Source organism: Panthera leo, chromosome A1 (genome assembly GCF_018350215.1).
Source record: "Panthera leo isolate Ple1 chromosome A1, P.leo_Ple1_pat1.1, whole genome shotgun sequence".
Classification (NCBI taxonomy): Eukaryota; Metazoa; Chordata; class Mammalia; order Carnivora; family Felidae; genus Panthera; species Panthera leo.
The window spans coordinates 179,079,852-179,103,090 of record NC_056679.1 but is presented as its reverse complement, the minus strand read 5'-3'; the positions used below and the strand labels follow the sequence as shown (position 1 = coordinate 179,103,090).

Here is a 23,239-nt window from a genome sequence, read left to right as displayed (position 1 = left end):
TGTTCTAGAATTAATCACGGTGATGCCTGCACAACTCTGTGAATAAATTGTTGAATTATATACCTCAGATGGGCAAATTGTATCCCAATAAATCTATTCCCAAATAAATAAATAAAATCCCTCCAGCTTCTCATTCTCTTGGAGTAAAGCTTAAACTCATCACAAGGCTGTGCGGGACCTGGTCCCTACTTCATCAGCCTCATCTTGTATCACCTTTTCCTCTCGTATCTTACTCCATCCACAGAGGTTTCTTTTGATGTTGTCTGAATATGCCAAGTGCCTTCCTTCCTCAGGACCTTTGCACATGCTGTTCCCTCTTCCTGAAATGCCCCTCCCTTAGTGTCCCCACAGCTGAACAGCTCAATTGCTTTGTGTATCAGCTCAGAGAGGCCTTTCCTAAATACCCCAACAAAATGTGATGTGCCCTATAACTCTATACCAGGCTCTATTGTTTCTCTTTCACATGTATCATCTTTTGTAAACTTATATTTATTTCTGTGTTCACCAATAGAGTGAGATCAGTGCCTAGCATGTGCCTGGCACATCATAGCCACTTACTGAATATTCACTGCATGAATGAATGATGACAACATTCTAGGATCATACTGTTCAGCCTCCTGAGAGACTTTCTTTAAATCAACCCACATGCATTGTGTCTTATTCTGTTCTTGAAGACCTACTAAGCTGGTGGTTCCATTTTTAGCCTTTGGAAAGTAGGCTGCAACCCTAACATGGATTAACAATGTGGCCTGGTCTTCACTTAGCAAGTGATGCTGAGCACAGCCTACGCACTGCAATGATATGGCATGAGGTCATGTTCCAAGGGGTTAACGGAGGTTCTGACAGCACAGAGGGGACTCTGGCTACTTCACAGCCAACTACTGCCCCCAGGCACTGATAATGGAAATTGGGAGACAGCACATCCTTGGATGTCAGGCTATTGTCACCAGGAGGGAGTAATTGGGGAGCAGCAAGTACCTCATCATGGTGGTTGAGAATATGGAAGTTAGATACTGATTTTCCTGTCAGTTCCTGGCCTGATGATTTTCACCAGATTATTTAACTTTTCAGCACCTCTGTTTTCCATCTGCAAAATGGGATCACAGTTTATACCTCACAGGGTTGCTGTGAGAAGGGAATGAGAAGATGTGCAGAGCACATGCCTGGTGCACTGTGAGAGGTCAACCTATGGTAGATGATATAAACAGCGTTCTTGTCATGCAGACTGGAGTGCAGAACCTGTGCTGGGAGAGGTCAGGTTTGGTCAGTGAGTGAGGGCCTTTAGCAGCCAGGCTGGGGCTGCATTCAGTCCTGTGGTAGGCAGTGGGTTCTGCATTAGTCTTGTTAGTCCATGTAGTCTGCATGGTGTTGGGTAAACTCAAGGCAGGGAAAACAGGGAGGAGCAGTGATTATCAGTATCCAGAAGTCTGACCAGGCTGCCCCTCTCTTCTGTTTCACAGCCATATACAACTTCCAAGGGAGTGGAGCCCTCCAGCTCTCCCTGCAGATTGGTGATGTGGTGCGAATACAGGAGACCTGCGGAGGTGAGTCACTGGCTCAGGTGATCCAGGGATGCCAGGACCCCTAGCTGATGGTGTTGGGATGCCTGCAGCATATACCCAGCACCTCCAGCCCTCTCTTGGAACCTGGAGCTATGTGTGGTCTGTTATGAATTTTGATAATATTAGTAATTTGAATGTACTGAAAATAATGCTTTGTTATTTTAGGAATTTATGCTTAGTAGCAAAGGGCTGACTGTGTGGTTTGATGTTTGTTGTGCTGTCCATTTGCCATAGCCATGGGGCTCTTAGGGCCTATGACACCCACCTTCTTTCTTAGTATCAATACTAATAAGGTTATAAAGGGAAATCAGCACTATTAGGGGTTTGAAGGGCTTAGGAAATTATACCCTTGATTCCAGGAGAACTGATATGCACAACTGTGTGGTATAGGCACTGTGCCTGGTCCAGGGAGCAGTGCTCACACCCTGCACCGAGCTGGGGGCCCTGTCTTGGGCAAAGTGGCATCTCTTTCTTCCCACAGAGGTGCCATTCTCTTGTGAAGCCAAGCGTGTATTGGGCTGTGTTTACCCATGGTGGTGCTGGTGGTCGTAGGGGTACTCTTTAAAACTTGCACAAAAGCTAATGGCCTTGGACCCGTGAGTTAGGCCATTATGAATCAATATATCACCTATGTCACTGATAAAATTGATATTGGGAGTGTGGCTTGGGTGTAATACTAAAGAAACTTGCCAATGTGTCGGCCACTCTGAGCCAGACTCTCCCAGTCGTCACTGGCAGAGCAAGACCTCCACAGTTCTCCCCTTCCCTGGGCCTGCCACTAACCCGACTGTGTGGAGAGCATATGTCCTTCCTGTAGCTGGGCAGAGGAAGAAGAAAGAAGAGGTGAGTGGACTGAGCACCCAGGCCCATCCCTCCCTCCCAGCTAATCCCTCAGGTGATGCTCTCCTGTGCTGTGATGGGAGTGAGGGGTGGGCAGGAAACAGGTGTGCTACTGTGAAGGAGAGCCCCTCCAGGGGAAACAGCCAGCCAGAACAGAGGTGCCTATAGAACTAGCCATCGTTGGATGCTTACCACAGTGGGGGCACTGTGCTAAATTCTGGACAATGCTGACATGCTAGTCTAGTTACTCCTCACAGCCACCCACAGGACAGGTCTTATCTCCAGTGCCAGATTAGCTGTATGTAACTTCCAAGGCTGTTCTGCAGATTGGCACACAAGCATACACAGCACACTCACAGATACGCGTACACACACATGCAAACATACACACAAGCATACACACACACACACATGCAAACCAAAAAGCAAACAAGCAGAAAAGCTTTTGTGAGGAGGAAAGAATTTGATATTTGATATTTCAAAACAGCTTTAGCCGGGTCATCATGGGAGAAATGAGAACTTTGTTCACCTTCCTTACATTTGTCTTATCCTTTAGTGTTATTGTTATTTTGGGTTGTATGTGAGGTGAAACGAAGCACTTTTTAGAGTCCAGGCCTCTGAAAATCCCAGTCTGGCCCTGTTAAAACCTTTTACACACAGAGTGAATGGGCCAGGGGCAGGAAGGAGAGTATATGGTTCCAACCCCCCTGCCCCCTTCCACACTGCAACCCATCTTTCACAAATCTGGCTCTACCCAGTGGCAGATAAGCAAACTGTAAGTAACCAGCAAGGTCAAAGAATGAAAATATAAACAGATGACAACTCTCCTCACTGTGTCTCCCATGCTGCTGAATGCTAATCCTGAGAAACAGGCGTGAGGCCTCACGTCTGCAAGTCAGGAAATAAGACTCAGGGAAGAGAAATGACTCACTGAGGGTCACACAGGAGTGTGGCTGTGTTTCCCTCCCCATGTGTATAAGCCCACAGCCTTTCTTTCACTCCATAGCTACCAAAGCAGTGAAAAAACCTGGTCATTATTTGCCGCGTCCCACATTTTGAGATTCAGACAAGTATTTTCCGTTTCGTTTTCCTGGAGAAAGAGCTTGAGGCCAGTAAACTGACCACACGGGTAGCACACAGTCAGAGCCTTTCATTCCCTTGCCTGGCCTGGTGCCCGACCTTCGGAAAGGTCACACTTGATGACTCAAGCCACCTTTATTTGTCTTTGGGATTAGTGTCCTTGTTGCTAACCTCTTTGGTTCTGGTTTTCCTCTTTTAATTCTATTTTATTAGTTTTATTTTAATGTATCCTGGCAAGAAGCAGCCACATTGCCTTTCTGGAAAGAGCTGGGCATATTAATTTAGCGAGTGATTGCCAGTTCATGTGTACTTTGAAAATGTATATTCAATGTTCAGAAGTCTGTTAAAATGATTCTATTTATCTGAAGCATTGGTATACAAATTATCACGACTCATCATGCATGCATCCATATCCATAGGGAGTTTTCAAACTGGAATTTATGGGATCTTAAGGTTTCCCTGAGGGCCTTGGACAGCTAAAGGCTCTGAGACCAGGTTCAGTGTTGTCTGCTTTGCAGATGCGAAGTTCTGCCTATGATTCTGATTGAAAACCTGTTTCTGGCAAACATAAAAAGGTGAAAACCACAGTGTCAGTCAAAAATTAGTCAAGGTGATGTAGTAAAAAGATCTGGGGGTGTGCTCATGAGACCCTCTTATAGAAACCTAATTGAAAAATAAAATCCAGCCAATTGAGAGATGAATCAAAATTTCATAAAACAGGAAGTAAAAGGCTGTGATAAAAGGAAATAGTGGTGAGCACTGAGTCTAAATGAATGAATTTATAGAGATTGATATTAAAAGTCACAATATTTATGACTACCAAAAATAATGTTAATGTTAGGGAAATGGACAATGTAAAGAAAAAAAAAACACAGCACATAAAATTGAGCAGTGAGGAGTAGAAGGGAATAGATTAACTTTATGATATTATCCTAACAGAGAGTTGGCCAATATCAGAAATTAAACAGAACAATTAAAAACTTATAACCACGCCAATCTTTTAATGTATTTCATAACTATTTTTAAGGAGTTTTCAGGATTTTTTTTGTGTAAAGAAGAGAAATTTATTTAATTTTATTTTTAAGTTTTTATTCAAAGTCCAGTTAGTTAACATGCAGAATAATATTAGTTTCAGGTGTACAATACAGTGATTCAGTACTTTCGTACATCACCCAGTGCTCATCACAAGTGCCCTCCTTAATCCCCACCACCTATTTCACCCATCCCCCTACTCACCTCCCATCTGGTAACCATCAGTTTGTTCTCTATAGTTAAGAGTCTGTTTCTTGGTTTGCTGCCCTCCCTCTTTTTTCCCCTTTGCTCGTTTGTTTTGTTTCTTAAATTCCACTCATGAGTGAAATCATATGGTATTTGTCTTTGACTGACTTATTCCGAGTAGCAAAATACTCTTTAGCTCCATCCATGTTGCTGCAAGTAGCAGGATTTCATTCTTTGTTATGGCTGAGTAATCTTCCATTGTATGTATATGCCACATCTTGTTTATCCATTTATGAGTCAATGGATACTGAGCTATTTCCATAATTTGGCTATTGAAGATAATGCTGCTATAAACTTTGGGGTGCATGTATCCCTTTGAATCAGTATTTTCGTATTCTTTGGATAAATACCTAGTAGTACAATTGCTGGGTCATACAGTAGTTCTATTTTTAACTATTTGAGGAGCCTCCATACTGTTTTCCAGAGTGGCTGCACCAGTTTGCATTCCCACCAACAGTGCAAGAGGATTCCCCTAAGAAGAAACATTTAATCAAAGTTTCAACATTTCCTTCAATTTCACTCCATTTCTTTTTCTTTTATTAAATACAAATAAATAAGATTAAGTTTGGTATTTGAGATTTTTATTTGCATAATATCTTTACTATATGCTAATTTTTATGAGAATTTTTGGAAATGATATTTTATCTATTTATCCATCTGTTATTCTGTGTATATAAATATAAATGAGAAGTTGACTAAAATGATGTTAAGAGTATTTTTCTTTTTATGGGTAATGGGATTCAGGATGATTCTTTTAGCTTCTATATTTATACTTTCCTGCTTACTTTAAATTCTTTGTAACAGCCCATATCTATTTTAGACAAAAAAGATAATATAGGCTTTAAGATGTGAAGCACCCATCTCCAGATATTAGTAATGATTAATTCTAGGTGGTAGGAATGTGAGTGGTTGTTAGTTTATTTTTTGTACTTTTCAATGGTTTTTAAATCCTCCCCACAAACAAACAAACAAACAAAAAAGGAGTGGAAAGATCATGAGCTTTTGAATCAGAAAGTTATTCTCTGCTCCACTACCCACTAGTTGAATGGTCTGGGGTAGGTGGGCTTCAGTTTTCTTACCTGTGAAATGGGTTACCATTGTCTGTTCTTAAGGTTGTTATGAGGATAACACGAAAGTAGAGAAGCTGTCTAGCACCATGCTAGACTCTATGTTAGAACACTCTTAGGTGTTTTGTGTTGATTAATTCCATCCTTCCCCCCATTATATACAGCCACATGGAGACTAGGAGGTATATCTGTCTCCAGTATAGCCCAGGGAATCTGGAAGCTGGCTCCTGATTGCCTGGAATAGGTGAGGCCAGCCCTTCCTTGCCTATACTAAATTTAATATTTTGTTCTGTTGAAAATTCAAACAGTTCAGAAGGGTACCCATTGTGGCTAAGCCTTAGATATCCTAATGCTTATTTTTTGGTCCATAGTATATCTCTCAGGCTGCCCTTTTTACCCAGAGGTAGCATAAACATTCTATGTTCTGATTTTAGATGTGGAAAATACATGTGTTTATTGAGCAGTCACAAGTCCTTATGGGAGGATAAACATAAAAAAAATCAGTGTTATTTTTCCTCATTTACTTCCTTCAGTCATATTTGGTTGACATCTTTCCTGATATTTAATGACATTTCAAAAGAAGATTTCAATCTTATATCCAGTTTAATGCCTCCCCTCCTTCTCCAGCTTAAGCAAGGCTGGGGGTGGGAGGGAGTTTAGGGTGCTTTCTTTCCAAATCTCTGTCTTCCTTGATCAAATAAGCCCAAAGATCAGCCAGTCCCCTGCATGAATAGTCATGTAGCTGGGGTATGAGATGCCAAATGTCCCTAGCTGTGAATCTCCTGGACTCTACCCCTCATGCCTGGATCTGGCTTGTGGGTTGGGGAAGCTATACCAAACGCTCTGAAGGCAGTGACTACCACCTCCAAAGACCCCTGTGTCTCTCTGTCTGTCTCTCTTTCTTTTCTGATGACATACACTATGGTGGGGGATGGTCTTTGGGGAGGAATCCTGCTTGTTTAGACTCTTCTTTCTAAGCCCTTCAGAGGGACTAAATGCCCCCCCTAGAATTATTTGCTTTCTTTCTGGAACAACAGGTCAAGTCTCATTCCATCTACTGATAAATACGCTCGTCTGGGTCATGGGGGCCCGCTCTTAGTGGGAAGAGAATGAAATTTCTGTACAGTAGCTCCCAAGGAACTTTTGAATTTTGTTCACCAGTAAAATGAAACAAAGGGAAGGTATGAGGGAGGAGGCCAACATAGTTTCTTTTGCTTTTTAAGGTAAGGCATATCTTTGGTTGTTTCCTAGAAATGGGACCACACTGTGCATCCCACTCTGAGATTTGCTTTTCTCACTTAAAAATATTTGGAGCTCTTTCTAAGTTGGCATGTGTGCATTACCTCGTTCTTGTTGGGCTGCCAAGAGGTTTGCAAAGAGAATTTTGAATCTACCACTCGCAGAGTAGGGTGGACCCGGAGCCATGTAGCAGCTTCCGTACTAACAACTCCACTGAGAGTGATCAAAGTTCTATACTGTTAGGGTAAGAGAGGGTCTTGATGAACATTTGACAGGGCATCCTTTTAAAGTGCCACTCTGCAGGGAGATGTCCCTTTGTTTGGGTCTGCTTTAGAGACAGGTCCTGTGAAAGTGAACTTCTCTTCTGAATGAGGGTGAGGCAAAATCATCAGTAAACTTCTATTTTGTTGAATTTGAAGCATGTGTCATTTACTTTGTTGGGACTTCACTGGGATGAAGTGATGGTATTCAAAATCTGTAGGTTCTCAGGGCGCCCAGGTATCTCAGCCGGGTAAGTGTCTGACTTGTTTTCTGCTGAGGTCATGATCTCACAGTTTGTGAGTTCGAGCCTTGCATTGGGCTCAGCTTGATTCTTTCTTTCTCCGTTTCTCTCTATCCCTCCCTGCCCTCAAAATAAATAAATAAACTTAAAAAAAAATCTGTACGTTTTGTAAATAAACTAGAAAATATGCCCTGCCAACTTTCTCTGGTAGTGGTTGTTATTGATGATGATTTTTGATTTTTAAAAGAGAGAATGGTATTTACTAATTTTGAACACTCACCATATGCCAGGCACTGGACAAACTCTGAATTCCTTATCTAACTTCAGCCTTATGAGACAGACACTATTATTATTTCCATTTTACAGATAAGAAAACTGAGGCTCAGAGAAATGTCTAAGATCACACAGACAGTAAGTTGTAGATCTCCATACAAATCTGAGCTTTGCTTCCAGGGAGCACACTCTTAACCACTGATAACTGCTAACTTATATCTGATGTTAATATTATACAGGAAATCAAAATCATACAGGAAAGTAAAATACATTCAAGCAATTGCCACTCAATAAACAAATATTAAAATTTGCAATGTTTCCTTCAGACTTCAAGAAATAAAAACTTTAGATGCATTTGAAACCCTCTGTTTATCCCTCCTCTATTCTATTCTTGTCTTTTTGTCCATACTGTAGGTAATACTTATCCTGAAATTGGTGTTTTCCTCCCCTCCAAGGTTTTATACCTTTACTAGATGGTTTACTTCATAATCATGTTTTAAAAATAGTTTTGTAATACCCTGTGGGGTGCATGTTATTTCCCTCATTTTATAGATGAAAACACTCAGGCTTTAGTGACATGACCAAAAATTATGCTGCTTATAGATAGCAGAGAGAAGACTGGATCTTTAGGCCATCGATTTTTTTTTAATGTCCTGGAATATTTAAAAAAAAATTTTTTAATGCTTTATTTTTGAGACAGAGAGAGAGACAGAGCATGAGCGGGGGAGGGACAGATTCAGAGTGAGCCACAGAATCTGAAGCAGGCTCCAGGATCTGAGCTGTCAGCACAGAGCCCAATGCGGGGCTCGAACCCACGTACTGTGAGATCATGACCTGAGCTGAAGTTGTACGCTCAACCGACTGAGCCACCCAGGCGTCTCTATCCTGGGATATTTTTAATCTCTCCTCAACTTTCTCCCTACTCTCCACAGATGCTAGATGATTAGAGAATTTAGGTACATTTTGTTTTAGTATTTGGGATGTGGGAAGGGAGGACAGTTTGAAGAATTGGTACTTTCTAACTGTCACGAAGAATGGTAAACATTTTCCTTTTCTCATCTTCCCCCAGGATGCACTTTGTGAGTTCCCTATTAAAACAGAAGTGCTTATCTCATGGATGGGGTTGCTATTATTTAATAGGAAAATGTGTTCAGCCTGGGGGCAAGTCCTGGGATATGGCAAGTGCTGTGTGCCTGCTTTTGATCATGGTGTTCATTGTTGTGCATTTTGCTATGGATGCCAACTATTGTTATCTGCCTGGTCAGGTCTTGGAGTACAGCCAGATATAGCTGACAGATGACCAGATTAGGGAGCCGACATCAGGAGTCATGGAAGTCAATGGCCCAGCAGAGGTGGAGATGTCAGAGAAAAGTCCTAAGGAGAGCCCTGATGCAGTCAATGCATTATAATTATCTTGCAAGTGGAGGTGGTAATAAGCCCTTCTCATCAAGGATCACAGGATATTTATTTCTGAAAGTACTTAGCCCAGTGTCATGTACATAGTAGGTGAACCATCAGTGTTGATTGAACTTGAATCTTGGAAACAGAACGTGTATGCTGGGTAATAGTCAATAGATTCCTTGCTCAGGAGTGAGCTGAAGTTCTAAGAATCAGAAAAGCTTCAAGGCGTCCGTAGGTAACTGAGCCTCAAGGGTCTGAGCAGGCAGAGTTCCTGGACCAGGGATTCAAGGGATCCTGATCATGGAGATCCTGTCATGGAGAAGCAGATGTGCGCATGAGCTCTGGGTAGGGACTTTTGGTCCCTTGATTGTTTTCCTAGTCTCTGGTAGATTTTGGTGGCTTTGGCCATCAAGTAGATTCAGGTCACTACAACTATGAGACCCTTGTCTGTATTTGTGCTCTAATTAGAGAGAACTTTTTCTGTATATGTACTCATCACACAGTGGCTAATGTGGCAGAAAAGCATTGAGGGCTGGCTTTGAAGCCATACAGATTTGCCCTTGAACCCTGGCTGTGTGATTTGGCTCAGTACATCAACTGACTTGAATTTCAATTTCTTCATCTATAAAATGGGAATGATGATACTTGGCTCATAGTATTGATATGAGGACTAAATGAGAAAATGCATGTACAACACTTAACATACAGCTTTGCCTATATTAAGCAATCAAAAAATGGTGGCTAGTAATATTCCAAAGATGTTCTTATTTAGTTGGTGGCATGGGGTAGAACTGCAAACAAAGGAGTTGTTATAGTGCACGGCTGTGGAGTGTCATCTCTGTGGAGTCAGATGCTTGGGTTTAAATCTTAGTTACATCACCGACTAGCTGTGTGACCATGAGCAAGCTGCCTAATCATTCTGTGCCTCTCTATTTTCACTTGCAAAACTAAGGCAATAATAGTATCTACTCTATAGGATTATTGTGAAGATTAATTTATAACTTGAAAGAAACAAAACAAAACCTTTACCAGCATTGACGCTATTGCTAATGGTTAATTATTCCCAGTAGTTATGGACAGATTATTAGGAGTGTAAACATAGAATGTGATGCCTCATGATGTTTTCCAGCACTGGAAGTATTCAGCTGGAAAGTAGCTTAGTAGGGATATAGCTTTGGGGATTCAGATATTGAGAGGACGGAAATATTAGGCAACCATCATACTCCTTCCTGCATCAGACAGGAAGCGCAGTGTGATGGCCATGTGCATTCAAATCCTGACATTGTCACTTATCAGCTGTGTAACGCTGGGCAAATTATTTAACTTCTCTCTGCCTCAGGTAGGTCATTCTTTTGTAAAATGGGATAATTATAGTTCCTACCTCATCGCGGTCACGAGGGTTAAGAGACTTCATACATGAAGAGTGCCTAAAACAGTACTTTATTCCAAACCGGAGATTCCTTTTCTCTAACTTTTTTCTTCTCTCCTTCCTTTTCTCCTTCTCTCCTTCCCTTTCTTTCTGTTTCTCAAAATAGGAGCCACTGTGGGCACCTGTTGCTTTGAGTTTTCTTTAGGACCTGACCTTCAAGCTGCCTCATGACTGTGAATGGTGACTTTGCATTTCAACTTGTTTGTTTGGGGGCTTGCATGTATGTCTGTTGAGAACATATTTCGACAACAATCTGTCAGCCCAGTAATGAGGGTTTGCTAATGAGGCTCCTGACAGACGCTTTTTATTTACAAAGATGACAAATGCCACCACTTGGCTGTGCTTGAATTATTCCAAAGGCCAGTGGGCTCATTATAGTCATCAATACTTGCTACACCGAGGCTCATTTTGTTTGAGACTGTGTATAATTTGGATTTCTGTTAATTGAATCATTTTTGAAGTTCTTGCAAAGGGAAGAATCTTTTAAAATTCCTGTCCTTTTACCCATCTCTGAACTTGTCTGTTTTGTAATGACTAACTTTTGCAAATCACATATTAGACACCATTTGCTGCTGTTAAAACTGTGGGTATTATTTTAGTATGTTTGCCAAACTCCCTCAGCCTTTGTACCTCTCTAAGGAAGAGGTTGAAGCATGCATCTGAACACGGGGCCCAGGCAGGTAATGGGAATAAGTGAGGGGCTGGGTGGAGGCTGGTGTGTTGAGGCACCTGTTCTGTGTGATGAGACCAGCTGCTCCTCGCCATCAGCCTACTGAGGCCATGGGGAAGCACTAGCCACTGTCACTGGGCCTCCTATTTTTACAAAAGGAGGAAATTCGCATTGTTGTGTGAGATCTCTGTATTTTTAGATGATTTTTGGAGATGTTGGCAATGATTTCAACAGCTTGTTGAAGCCTAGGGCCTTCCAGACTTGGATTTGTGCCTGAGGTCTAAAGCACCTCACAGTAGTTTCTTTGCTACTTAAAAACAAGCAGAACAACAACAAAAACCAGCAATAAGCTTGTAAGAGTAGATAAGAGACCTGTTTGTTTATTTTCTCTTTGCAGATTGGTATAGGGGATACCTCCTAAAGCACAAAATGTTACAGGTAAGGTCAATTCGTTTTTACTTGAAACAATACTGGATGTCTTTACATGATGCTGCAATCCCTTTGGGCAATTACCAACCTCTGTAGCTCATCAGCACATTTGTCTCATCTCTCCTTTGTGTCCTGCGCTTTTCCACCTCTACACCTCGGCACTTGCTGTGTCTCAGCTCCCTTCCACTTAAGGCTAACCTCCGCAGCTCTCGTTCCTTCTGACTTTTTCTGATAGGCCAGTTGCATATGATTTCCCCCTTCCTTGACTCCCCATGGAATTGTACATGTTTTGTTTGAAATTTATCTTCTGCTGCCTTTCTCTAGAGTTGTTTGGGTGCATTCATCATTTCCTCCCCTCACAGAGACAAGTCCAGTCTCTGCCTTTGGGGAGTTCACCTGTTCCAACCCCATGTTATGCCATCATCTCCATGAAAGCGGGCACCTAGGGTGGACGCAGATGCCTCCAGCGGGCACCCTGGTTAATTTATGAAGGAATTTGCAAGTAATTGATAAACTTCTCTTGCTAACTGAGACAAGCTTATGGGGCAAGGAAATAAGACACTTCTTCCCTCCTCTCTGGCATTGCTGTATTGGGAGGCATGATCCCACTCTGCTGTCCAAAGAACAATGAAATAAATCCAGGGAAAAATAGGTCTTATATCAAATAGCCCACATGCAACCAAGGACACTGTTGCTTTAGGACCTGACCTTCTAGCTATTTGTGACTGTGAAGAGTGACTGCTTTCCTGGAATTGGGCAGGAGAGGGGAGAGACAAAGCACCTTGTTTCTCTTAGAGCGAGTCTTTTTTTTTTTTTTTTTTTTTTTGTCCTGTCTTGTCCAAAATAGGACTGAAGCATCCTCGGGATTCTAGGGCTATTATGAGATCTAGAACAACTGGTGGAGAACTGGCTAGAAAGAACTAGACCTAAGAGAATGAGTTATTCCTTTAAAGTTGGAGGGTTTTTACCAGTCAATAGCTTTTGGGAAAAACCACAAAGGCCTCAGGTCATTTCTGTAAGGATATGTCATTTTATTTTATTTTATCTTATTTTATTCCCAACAGGGCATTTTCCCTAAATCCTTTATCCACATCAAGGAAGTGACAGTGGAGAAAAGAAGGTATTTGTCATTCTTCACCAGACTTGACCCTCCCACAGCTCCCAGGTGCCTCTGTCCTGTCTGCTTTGAAAACCTAACTTGGCAGATGTGAATCAGCTGATCCCTCTTCTTCGTGCCCATGTTTATTTGTGTGTCTCCTTTTCCTCATGAAATGGGAGATCTAATCCAAGTTGATTGCTGTTCAGACCTGATGATGAGGGAGTATTAGGAAGTTGGAGAATCAAACTTTTCACTGGCAGCTGCCTTTGAACTATATTAAAGTAGATTAAGCCTGAATAACGAGCTTGAAGGGCCCACCCTAGTGAAGGAGCACATTAAAAAAGAAGCTTCTTGCATTTGCATAATGTAATTGGTGTGGCTATTGGAGGCGGTTCAGTCTCTTGCCAACAAGGGCCCTCTTAGCAGCTGCAGCTTAATGCAAATTTGCCAGCATTTTATCTTGTTAGCACCTGGGTCTCAATTTCACAGAGTTCTGTCTCCCACCTTAAATAGAAATATCGAGAACATCATTCCTGCAGAAATTCCTCTGGCACAAGAAGTGACAACGACACTTTGGGAGTGGGGCAGCATCTGGAAACAGCTCTACGTGGTGAGACTCAAAACCCTGATCCCTGGGATGCTTCCTGCAGTCTCTGTATGGTTCACATTTGGAATTCATCCTTGAGCAGGGCAGGCCAAGGTGGCCTCGGCAGCATAGTAGAGAACAAACAGTAGGAGTACATCGAGGCCCAGAGAGATTAGGTAACTTTCTCAAAGCCACACAGCAAGCTTGTGACTGAGCCATAATAAACGGGGGTCTGATGTGATCCTTCGGCTTTAAAACTAGTGCAAAAGTTTTTGTTAAAAGATAAAGCTTCCTTTAATGGGACTTTTTATTACATTTTAATAAACCCTGGGGACTTTAATTTGGTAGTCTACTGACAATACCTTGAGAAATACCGTCTTATATTTTAATTAACTAATGGTTATTGTCCTTAGATCTGTGAATAAGTTTTGACCCTGGAAAAACAAAGAGTGCATTTTACATATGTTTTCCCTGTATTGAAGCAAATCTAATTTTAAATCCTCCTTTGATGCTTCTAAACTTCCTAATGAAAGCAATTAGCTAAGAAAACCAGTAAGCTGAGAGTTGAAAACGTCAACCGGGGCTTACCGCATCTTTGTTACAGCCCTGTGTTCACCTGCTGGTATGTACACATGCTATTTGTAGACTTAACTTTTATGGTCATAAATATCAACTCCCGTGTGGATACTTCGTATTATATGGTAATTGGCACATCCAGTTGTATAGGTTTCCCAAAAGTTGTTAGGAAAGTTTAGGGGGAGAACAGTGACTTGAAGCTAAAGCAGTTAATTATTCACCTCCACTACTCCCTTTTAAACATAGCATACACACGCAATGTGGCAACTTGGCATTTTCCCTTAAAAAATCTTTAAATATCAAGTCCATTGTGCCCTTTGCCCTAGTAAAGAGAACCTTAAACTTCCGGTATTTCAGTATCACCTTCATGATTCTTGCCGTGTCTATGTACCACCTGTACAATATTTACTTAATACCTAAATTGGCTCCCTTTTTAGTAACCTAAAATAACTTACTTAATAAATTGTACAGCCTTCCATGCCTTCCAACAACAACTTCCCATTCTCCAACACTGACTGGATGCCTTATAATTCAATTCAGTTCTAACATGGCCTACCCAGAGTCAGTTTCAGATTCCACAGGTTTAAGGACTGAGTCCTACAAGGTTGCCCTCACTTAGGATGCCAGTTGCAAGTCCCAGGTTCCCAGGCTACCCACACTTCTGTCCAAACTTAATACAAATTCAGGGGTCCATCATTCCTCTCCACCTCTATGTGGGGGCTCGTAATTCCTTAGAACAACTCACAGAGCTCTGGAAAGAGCTGTACTCATGGTTACTGTTTTACTATAAAGGCTTCAATGCAGAAAAGCCAAAAGGAAGGTATATACAGGTAAAGGAATGGGGTGGGTAAGCACAGAGCTTACATGCCTTCTCTGCACGAAGCATGCTTATCTGGGAAGCGCCAGGAACCTTACTGATTGGGAGTTTTAATCAAAGTTTCATTACATAGGCATGATTGTTAAATCGTTGGACATTGGTGATTAGGCTCCATCCCCAGCCTCCCCCCTCCCTGAAGGGAAGAGTGAGGGGGGTATGGCTGAAAGTTCCAACTCTCTAATCACATAGTGGGTTCCTCTCACATTCAGCCCCCATCCTGAAGCTGTCTAGGGGACCATCAGGAGTCACATCATTAGCGTAAACTCAGGTATGGTCAAAAGGTGCTCATTATGAATAAAAAAAAATGCTGTTATCACTCAGGATGTTCCAAGGGCTTTAGGAGCTCTGTGCCAAGAACTGGGGACAAAGAACAAACTATATATATATATATAAAATTATATATATATATAAATAAAATTATATATATTTATATATATTATTATATCACACATGCTTTCCCAAATGGAAAGCCAAAAGTGCTTGGCACAATTAGAAGAACATTATCAAATAAATACAATGAAAACAAGTCAATGTTATTAAGTGCTTGCTATAGTACCTGTCAAAAGCTCTGAGCTGAAGACCTCTCTCTTTGTTAAAAAAAAATGGACAAATGTGAGAGAGGGGTTAAAGACAACATTACCATGAAACTGCACCTTTCTCCTTCCTTTGTACAGAAGGATGGAAGAAGAATGGAAGAAAATCACCATATGGTCCATGTTATTTAACATTGTGTCTTTCTATCACCAAAAGCTGTTGTGTCCCACAGGTTGTGCACATGTCACACTTGGGGGACTGCTGCCCTATAAATAGGTCTCTATCACCAGAAAAATGGCCCTAGTTTCCAGCCTTAAATGTCCTGAGCACTGGGACCTGCATTACAGCAGATATTCATGGTATTGATGCTCAACAAGTATCTTTTCTGATAAGAGTCAGAAATCACCCGTTCTTTAACCAAGAAGTGATTGGGATTATTAGTTTCATTTCTGGAAATCCCTGGGGCCCAGGGGGAGGAACTTTGTGGATGACTGAGACTACCGCCTAATCCCTTTGTAGCTGGGTAGGGGCCAGGAGAGATGCTCAAGTCATGGCCCCTGAACATGTCTGACTTTGGCACAGTTTACCACATAGATACCCACACACACCCTCGGTGCAGGTGACTGTGCATTGTTTTTTCTCGTAGGCCAGCAAAAAGGATCGGTTCCTGCAGGTGCAGGCCATGATGTACGACCTGATGGAGTGGCGGTCCCAGCTCCTCTCAGGAACTCTGCCTAAGGACGAGTTGAAGGAACTGAAGCAGAAAGTCACATCCAAAATAGACTATGGCAACAAGTAACCTCTCTTTCGTCTGCAAAGATGCTCTTTTCTCTTACCCACCCCCCTTCTTTCCTGTCTCCCTACAGAGAAGCTTGGTTTCATTTTTAGATACAAGTTTGCCACTTTCTATTTGAGAGAAGGCTGTTACCAACGCCATGCTTGTGTGCCTTTCTTATCACCCCGGTGGGATCTGGGGACATGCAAGTGGAGGGAGGGCTTGCTTTTACAGGGGTTATTACTGGGCTGAGAGATTTAGGGCACTCATTTAACCTACTTCCGAGGGGCTGGGGAACACAGTCATGCTGGTTCACTTTTGGCTTAGTTGTCATTTTATTCCTGCACTTAACAAAACTCTCCCTTAAATCCCAGTGTGAGATTTAAATGTCCCTTCCCCCATCCTAAATTATCCACCCCACATGCCATCAGCTAACTCCTATGCATAGTCACAAAAGTGTTTCCTCAAAAGGGAAGAAGCAGGGTTGGAATTTAGATGTTCTGAAGTTAAGGAGAACATGAAACAATTTTTTGAGGCAGGACAACCCACTGATAATAATAGTAGTGATAATAATATTATAAAGTAACATTTAATCTGAGTTGTTATGCACCGGGCTTGATGCTAAGTGTTTTACATTTATTGTCTTATTTAAATCTTATAACAGCCCTATGGGGCATGCAGTTTTATTATCCGCACTTTTTTTTTTTTTTTTTTTTTGAGATGAAGAAACGAAGGCTTTTAAAGAGGTCAAGTAATTTGTCCAGAATCACATAGCTAGTAATGGCAGAACCAGAATTTAGAACCAAGCAGTCTGGCTCCAGAGTCCATGGGCCTCTCCACTATGGTACCTGGTTAGCATTGGAGAACTGTAAATCTTCACCCCCTCTCCCGGCATTTGGATGCCCTCCAAATCCTACTTGTTTGTTTATTCATCCCAACAACAAACATGTATTGAACGCTTATGATTGGCCTGATATCTTGCCAGCTGTTGAGGCTGTAGATGTCAAAGTTCCTGTCTGCTAAGAGACCAGTCTGGTTAGGAGGAAGCTACAAGTAAACTATTGTTATGTATTGTGTTAAGTTTGATGGCTTACCAAGCAAGAGTACTCTTAATTCGCCATGGAGAAGGAAGTCAAAGAAGGCTTCCTGAAGGAGGTAACCCTGAGGGGAATTTTGAAAAATAAAGAAGTGTTAAGTAGGCTAAAAAAAAGGAAGGCAGTAGTGTGTGAGAGAGCATGGCATGTTTAGAGGATTGTGAAATGGGTCAGAAGGCTGGGACTTACGTCCCAGGGGGAAGTAGAAAGAGTCTATTCAATGGGAGTAAGAAGAAAATTTCTTAGCAGCCAGGCTTTCTTGCTTTTGTCATATGCACTGAGGAAGAAGATCCATATGCACTAGGAAAGTCAGTGGGTCCAGCTTACACCTGCTTCCCATCCCAGAAGCATGGTCCCTCTGCCGGTTCCCCTGCTGGCAGCTGGCAAGCGTGTCCAAATCTGCTTATAATGCACATCATCCCAGAGCGACAGGAAGAGTTTGCCACACAGCTGCTGCCACCGTTGGTGCGGTGACATCTTTAGCTGAGTACAGTCGCAGCTGAGAGTGTGAGAAGTGAGGGAGTTTTGCTGCTTTGCAATAATGGCATCTGTGACCTTCAGATGTTTCTTCACAGGGTTCCTAAGAAAAGGGGCCAAGGATGGAAGAAATGGTCACCACCCATAGGAAGCCTTCTCTGATTTTCCCCTACCCACCCCTGGCTGGGTTAGGTGCTCTTGTAGGCCCTTAGCACCCCAAGAGTAATCACCTCTTTACTGGCTTGTCTCCCCTGCTGTGATGGGCACTCTCTAATACAGTGACCATTTAATTCATCTCTTGTGGCGGGAACAGGGTCTGCACACAGGAGGCACTCAGTGAATGATGGCTGGATGAATACATGAATGTTGGTGAGAGGAGAAAGAGGAGGAGGGCGCCTGCCCCCTTCAGTTGTGTCTCTGCAGCATTGCCTCAACCAACCCTGAGCTTTCAGTTTCAGTTCCCTTTGGGGAAGTGAGAGGCATCCTTGGAGACTGAGGCCCTGAGCCGGGGGGTGGCCCATGATTCTTGCCTCCCTTTCCTGATGACTTCAGCTGGCAGGGAGAGAGATTTGGACACCTCCAATTAATACTGGCCTGGTGTCTTGGGAGGTCAGAGCTCTGATATGGGTTGGGTGGCTTCCTGAAAGCCAAAAGGGCAGACCTCTGGGCAGAGTGTCAGGAGCTGTGGTGAGGTACATCATCCTCAGGCTGTTGAACCAGGAATTAAGTGATGGAGGACTGACCAGAATCAGCCTGTTTCTCTTCTTTGTTCCTTCATTCAGACATCAAACTTTTTGAGCACATGCTAGGCCTCGAGGACACAGACATTTACAAAAACATTTACAAAAAACAGCCACTATATGGACAACAAAAAGCAAGCAGTGAGAACCAACAATAACTTGCTAAGTACCTGCCAGGCGCTGTTTTAAGCACTTTTCATGCATTAACTCGGTTAGGTTTCATGACAACTCTATGAGGTAGGTAGGTGCTATTATCGTCTCAGTTTCTCAGATGAGGAAACTGAGGCTCAAAGAGTGATTAGGTCATTTTTCCCCAGATGACTGAAATTTGAACCAAGTAGGTTGGCTTTAGAATTCAAGTGCTTGACTACTGCATTCTATTGCCTCCAAGGACTGTGGATTAATATGGGAGAGAGAGAAGTGAACAGACTCTTGAGTAGGAATTCATGCATTTCATGAGAGCAGGAAGCATGGACCAGAAGGTGGGGGCTGGGGGTGGGAGGAGACAGGCAGGTGGCTAGCATCTGCCCTAATGTAACAAAACTAGTGGGGATTATTAGGACAAAAATTGAGAAGGAGAAAGAGAGAGAGAGAGAATGGGAGGAGCTCAGAGAACGGGAGCATGGAGGGGAAGGCAGACAGGGGCTGGAAACTTGAAGGCCTAAGTGCCAAGTAAAGAAGTTTGGATTTGTCCAGATGATCTGGAGCCACATAAGGAGCCACTTCTGTTTTCATTACCATTAAAATTTTTTTGTTTTTGGAAAATGCATGCAGTGGGAGCTTCTTCCCCTGCCTTTGTTTTCAGTTCATTTTATCACTTTCTTGAACAGAAGAGAGCAGTGTGGGGCTACCTCTGAGAAGAAACTGCTAAAATGCTCATTTCTCCAAAGCAAATGGTCTGCTGTTCAGTTGGGAGACAGCCTCTCCTGACCCTGGGTTGTGGGAATCCTGACAGCCCGGCCTGTGACTACTAAAGCTGCTAAAATTCCACACGAGACTGGTAATGGGCAAGCTTCCTGGTCTCCAAGAAGTGAGGAATCCTCAAATGACTCCTCCAAATCCCAAGATAGCTGGACCCAGAGAATGTTTTATTCATACATTTTAGAACCGAATCCACTTTGATAAATTTTGAAGAGAAAGAACTAGAGAGATCTTGGCATTAAATTATGTATTGGCTATGCTCCATCTTTTCTGAGGTCACGCGAGTCTCTGCTCAGCATTAGTTGAAAGCATTTATACCCCCGTAGCATCGCCTGTTCGGCAGCATGGCTGTGCAACGTTATGAGTCATATCTAGTTGGAAGTTAATCTCCTAATGAATGTGGACAAATGGGTGAACCTTGGCTCCCTTCTGTTTGCATTTGGATGAGATGAGAGATGTGCTTCTCAGTCCAGTTCTCAAATAAGAGATGAAAATGTCGTCTCCTTCACTTGTCTTTGCTGCCCTTGCAGAATATGGAACTCAGTAGTGGTACCTAAGCAGGACTCCTGTTGGCCTTCTCAGAGTCTCCACCAGCTCTCTGTATAGACAGCTGAGGCCCTCCATCTCAACATCAAGTGCAAAAGCAGCCTCACATCAAGGCCTCTGCAAACCTATCCTTGTCCCCTAATCCAGTACCACGCCTAAGCACCTCCTATTTAGAAAGTATACCGTAGAGGTTAAGAGTCAGACCAGGATGCCATATTACTTTTTAACTAGCTATGTGACTTTGGGCAAATTAATTAGCCCCTATATCTTTGGTCTTTTCTTCATCTGTAAAATGGGTATGTTAACAGTATATATGCCTCATAAGGTTTTTGTAAGGGTTAAGTGCATTAGCATACGTAAAATATTTAACATATGTGAGCTTACTGCAAGTGTTGTGCATTTGCTGTTACTAGTATCACTGATGCCAATCAGAATGGCAGATGCTGTTGCAACAAATCAACACCAAGCAGGGGAAACCTTGTGGCCTGGAAGTCAAAGAGTTAATGAGCAAGCTGTGGGTAATGAGCGGTATATCTGAGATTCCCCCCCCAACAGCTATGTTCAAAATGTTGTTGAATAGATAACATAGGAATACCTTTTCTGCTATGTTTGCATTATGTTACATTACATTACATTATAATATATTATATTATAAAACAAAGATAAGGCACATGTTTCCTTAGACCCCTCCACCCAAGGTCCTACTTCTCACAGGTGTCCTTGTTAGTAGTATTGGTAGTTTGCTGCTTTTTGTCCAGTCCTTTCTCTCTTTGCTTTTTACTCATGTGCATGTATCCAGGTAATATATCTGGCTTGACTTACTTGTTTACGTAAACATATCATATGCATTTTTCCATACTTTAGCTTTTTAATGTTTATTTATTTTGAGAAAGAGCAAGAAAGAGCACGATCAGGGGACAGAGAGAGAGGGCGCGGGGGAGGGATAGAGAGAGTGGGAGACAGAATCCGAAGCAGGCTCCATGCTGTCAGTTTGAACCCACGAACCATGAGATCGTGACCTGAGATGAAATCAAGACTTGGGTACTTAACCAACTGAGACACCCAGGTGCCCCCATACTTTATTTTTTCTCACTGAGTTGTATCATTAAACATATTAAAACTATACCCTATTTTTTAAGCCATGCACATGGAATTGCATTATAGGTCACAGTTTATTTAGCCATTTTCCCTATTTTTTTAAAAATATAATTTATTGTCAAATTGGCTTACATATAACACCCAGTGCTCATCCCAACAAGTGCCCTCCTCAGTGCTCACCACCCATTTTCCCCTCTCCCCCACCCCCATCCACCCAGTTTGTTCTCAGTATTCAGGATCTCTTGTGGTTTGCCTCCCTCCCTCTCTGTTTGTAACGATTTCTTCCCTCCCACCCCTCCACCCCCATGGTCTTCTGTGATGTTTCTCAAGTTCCACATATGAGTGAAAACATATGGTATCTGTCCTTCTCTGACTGACTTATTTCACTCAGCATAATACCTTCCAGTTCTATCCATATTGCTACAAATGGCATGATTTCACTCATTCTCATTGCCAAGTAGTATTCCATTGAATATACAAACCACATCTTCTTTATACATTCATCAGTTGGTGGACATTTAGGCTCTTTCCATTATTTGGCTGTTGTTGAAAGTGCTGATATAAACATTGGGGTATAGATGCCCCTATGTATCAGCACAACTGTATCTCTTGGGTAAATTCCTAGTAGTGCTATTGCTGGGTCATAGGATAGATCTATTTTTAATTTTTTGAGGAACCGCCACATGTTTTCCAGAGTGACTGCACCAGTTTGCATTCCCACCAACAGTGCAAGAGGGTTCCCGTTTCTCCACATCTTCGCCAGCATCTGTGGTTTCCTGATTTGTTCATTTTAGCCACTCTGACTGGTGTGAGGTGGTATCTCAGTGTGGCTTTGATTTGTATTTCCCTGATGATGAGTGACATTGAGCATCTTTTCATGTGCCTGTTGGCAATGTGGATGTCTTCTTTGGAAAAACGTCTATTCTTGTCTTTTGCCCATTTCTTCACTGGATTATTTGTTTTTCGGGTGTGGAGTTTAATAAGTTCTTTACAGATTTTGGATACTAGCTCTTTATCCGATACGTCATTTACAAATATCTTTTCCCATTCTGTGGGTTGCCTTTTAGTTTTATTGATTGTTTCCTTTGTGGTGCAGATGCTTTTTATCTTGATGAGGTCCCAATAGTTCTTTTTGCTTCTAATTCCCTTGCCTTTGGAGATGTGTTGAGCAAGAAATTGCTGTGGCTGAAGTCAAAGAGGTTTTTTCCTGCTCTATCCTCTAGGGTTTTGATAGTTTCTTGTGCCACATTTAGGTCTTTCATCCATTTTGAGTTTAATTTATTTGTATGCTGTAAGAAAGTGGTCCAGTTTCATTCTTCTGCATGTTGCTGTCTAGTTCTCCCAGCACCATTTGCTAAAGAGACTGTCTTTTCTTTCCATTGGGTGCTCTTTCCTGCTTTGTCAAAGATTAGTTGGCCATACATTTGTGGGTCCAATTATGGGTTCTCTATTCTATTCCATTGGTCTATGTGTCTGTTTTTGTGCGAATACCATACTGTCTTGATGATTACAGCTTTGTAGTAGAGGCTAAAGTCTGGGATTGTGATGCCTCCTGCTTTGGTTTTCTTCTTCAATATTACTTTGGCTATTTGGGGTCTTTTGTGGTTCCATACAAATTGTAGAATTGTTTCTTCTAGCTTCGAGAAGAATGCCAGTACAATTTTGATTGGGATTGCATTGAATATGTAGATTGCTTTGGGTAGTATTGACATTTTAACAATATTTATTCTTCCAATCCATGAGAATGGAATGTTTTTTTCATTTCTTTGTGTCTTCTTCAATTTCCTTCATAAGGTGTCTATAGTTTTCATCACACAGATCTTTTACATCTTTGGTTTGGTTTATTCCTAGGTATCTTATGATTCTTGGTGCAATCGTGAATGGGATCAGTTTCTTTATTTCTCTTTCTGTTGCTTCATTATTGGTGTATAACAACACAACCAATTTCTGTACATAGATTTTTGTACCCTGTGACTTTACTGAATTCATGGGTCAGCTCTAGGAGTCTTTTGGTGGAGTCTTTCGGGTTTTCCATGTAGAGTATCATGTCGTCTGCGAAAAGTGAAAGTGAATTCTTCTTTGCCAATTTTGATGCTTTTTATTTCAGTTTGTTGTCTGATTGCTGATGCTAGGACTTTCTAACAGA

General features: G+C 42.0%; 1 protein-coding gene across 2 annotated transcripts in view; it reads left to right on the top strand.

Moving 5' to 3' along the window:
- The window catches only part of DOCK2 (dedicator of cytokinesis 2), a 413,468-nt gene that overhangs the window by 18,467 nt on the left and 371,762 nt on the right, over window positions 1–23,239 (top strand). The window contains exons 2-6 of one of the 2 annotated variants that reach the window (XM_042947072.1): window positions 1,461–1,544; window positions 11,739–11,779; window positions 12,835–12,890; window positions 13,383–13,479; window positions 16,089–16,237. In XM_042947072.1, coding sequence (XP_042803006.1) covers window positions 1,461–1,544; window positions 11,739–11,779; window positions 12,835–12,890; window positions 13,383–13,479; window positions 16,089–16,237 — 427 coding nt within the window. Of the gene's footprint in view, window positions 1–1,460; window positions 1,545–11,738; window positions 11,780–12,834; window positions 12,891–13,358; window positions 13,480–16,088; window positions 16,238–23,239 lie in introns of both variants that reach the window. The other variant, XM_042947066.1, reaches the window with a different exon arrangement.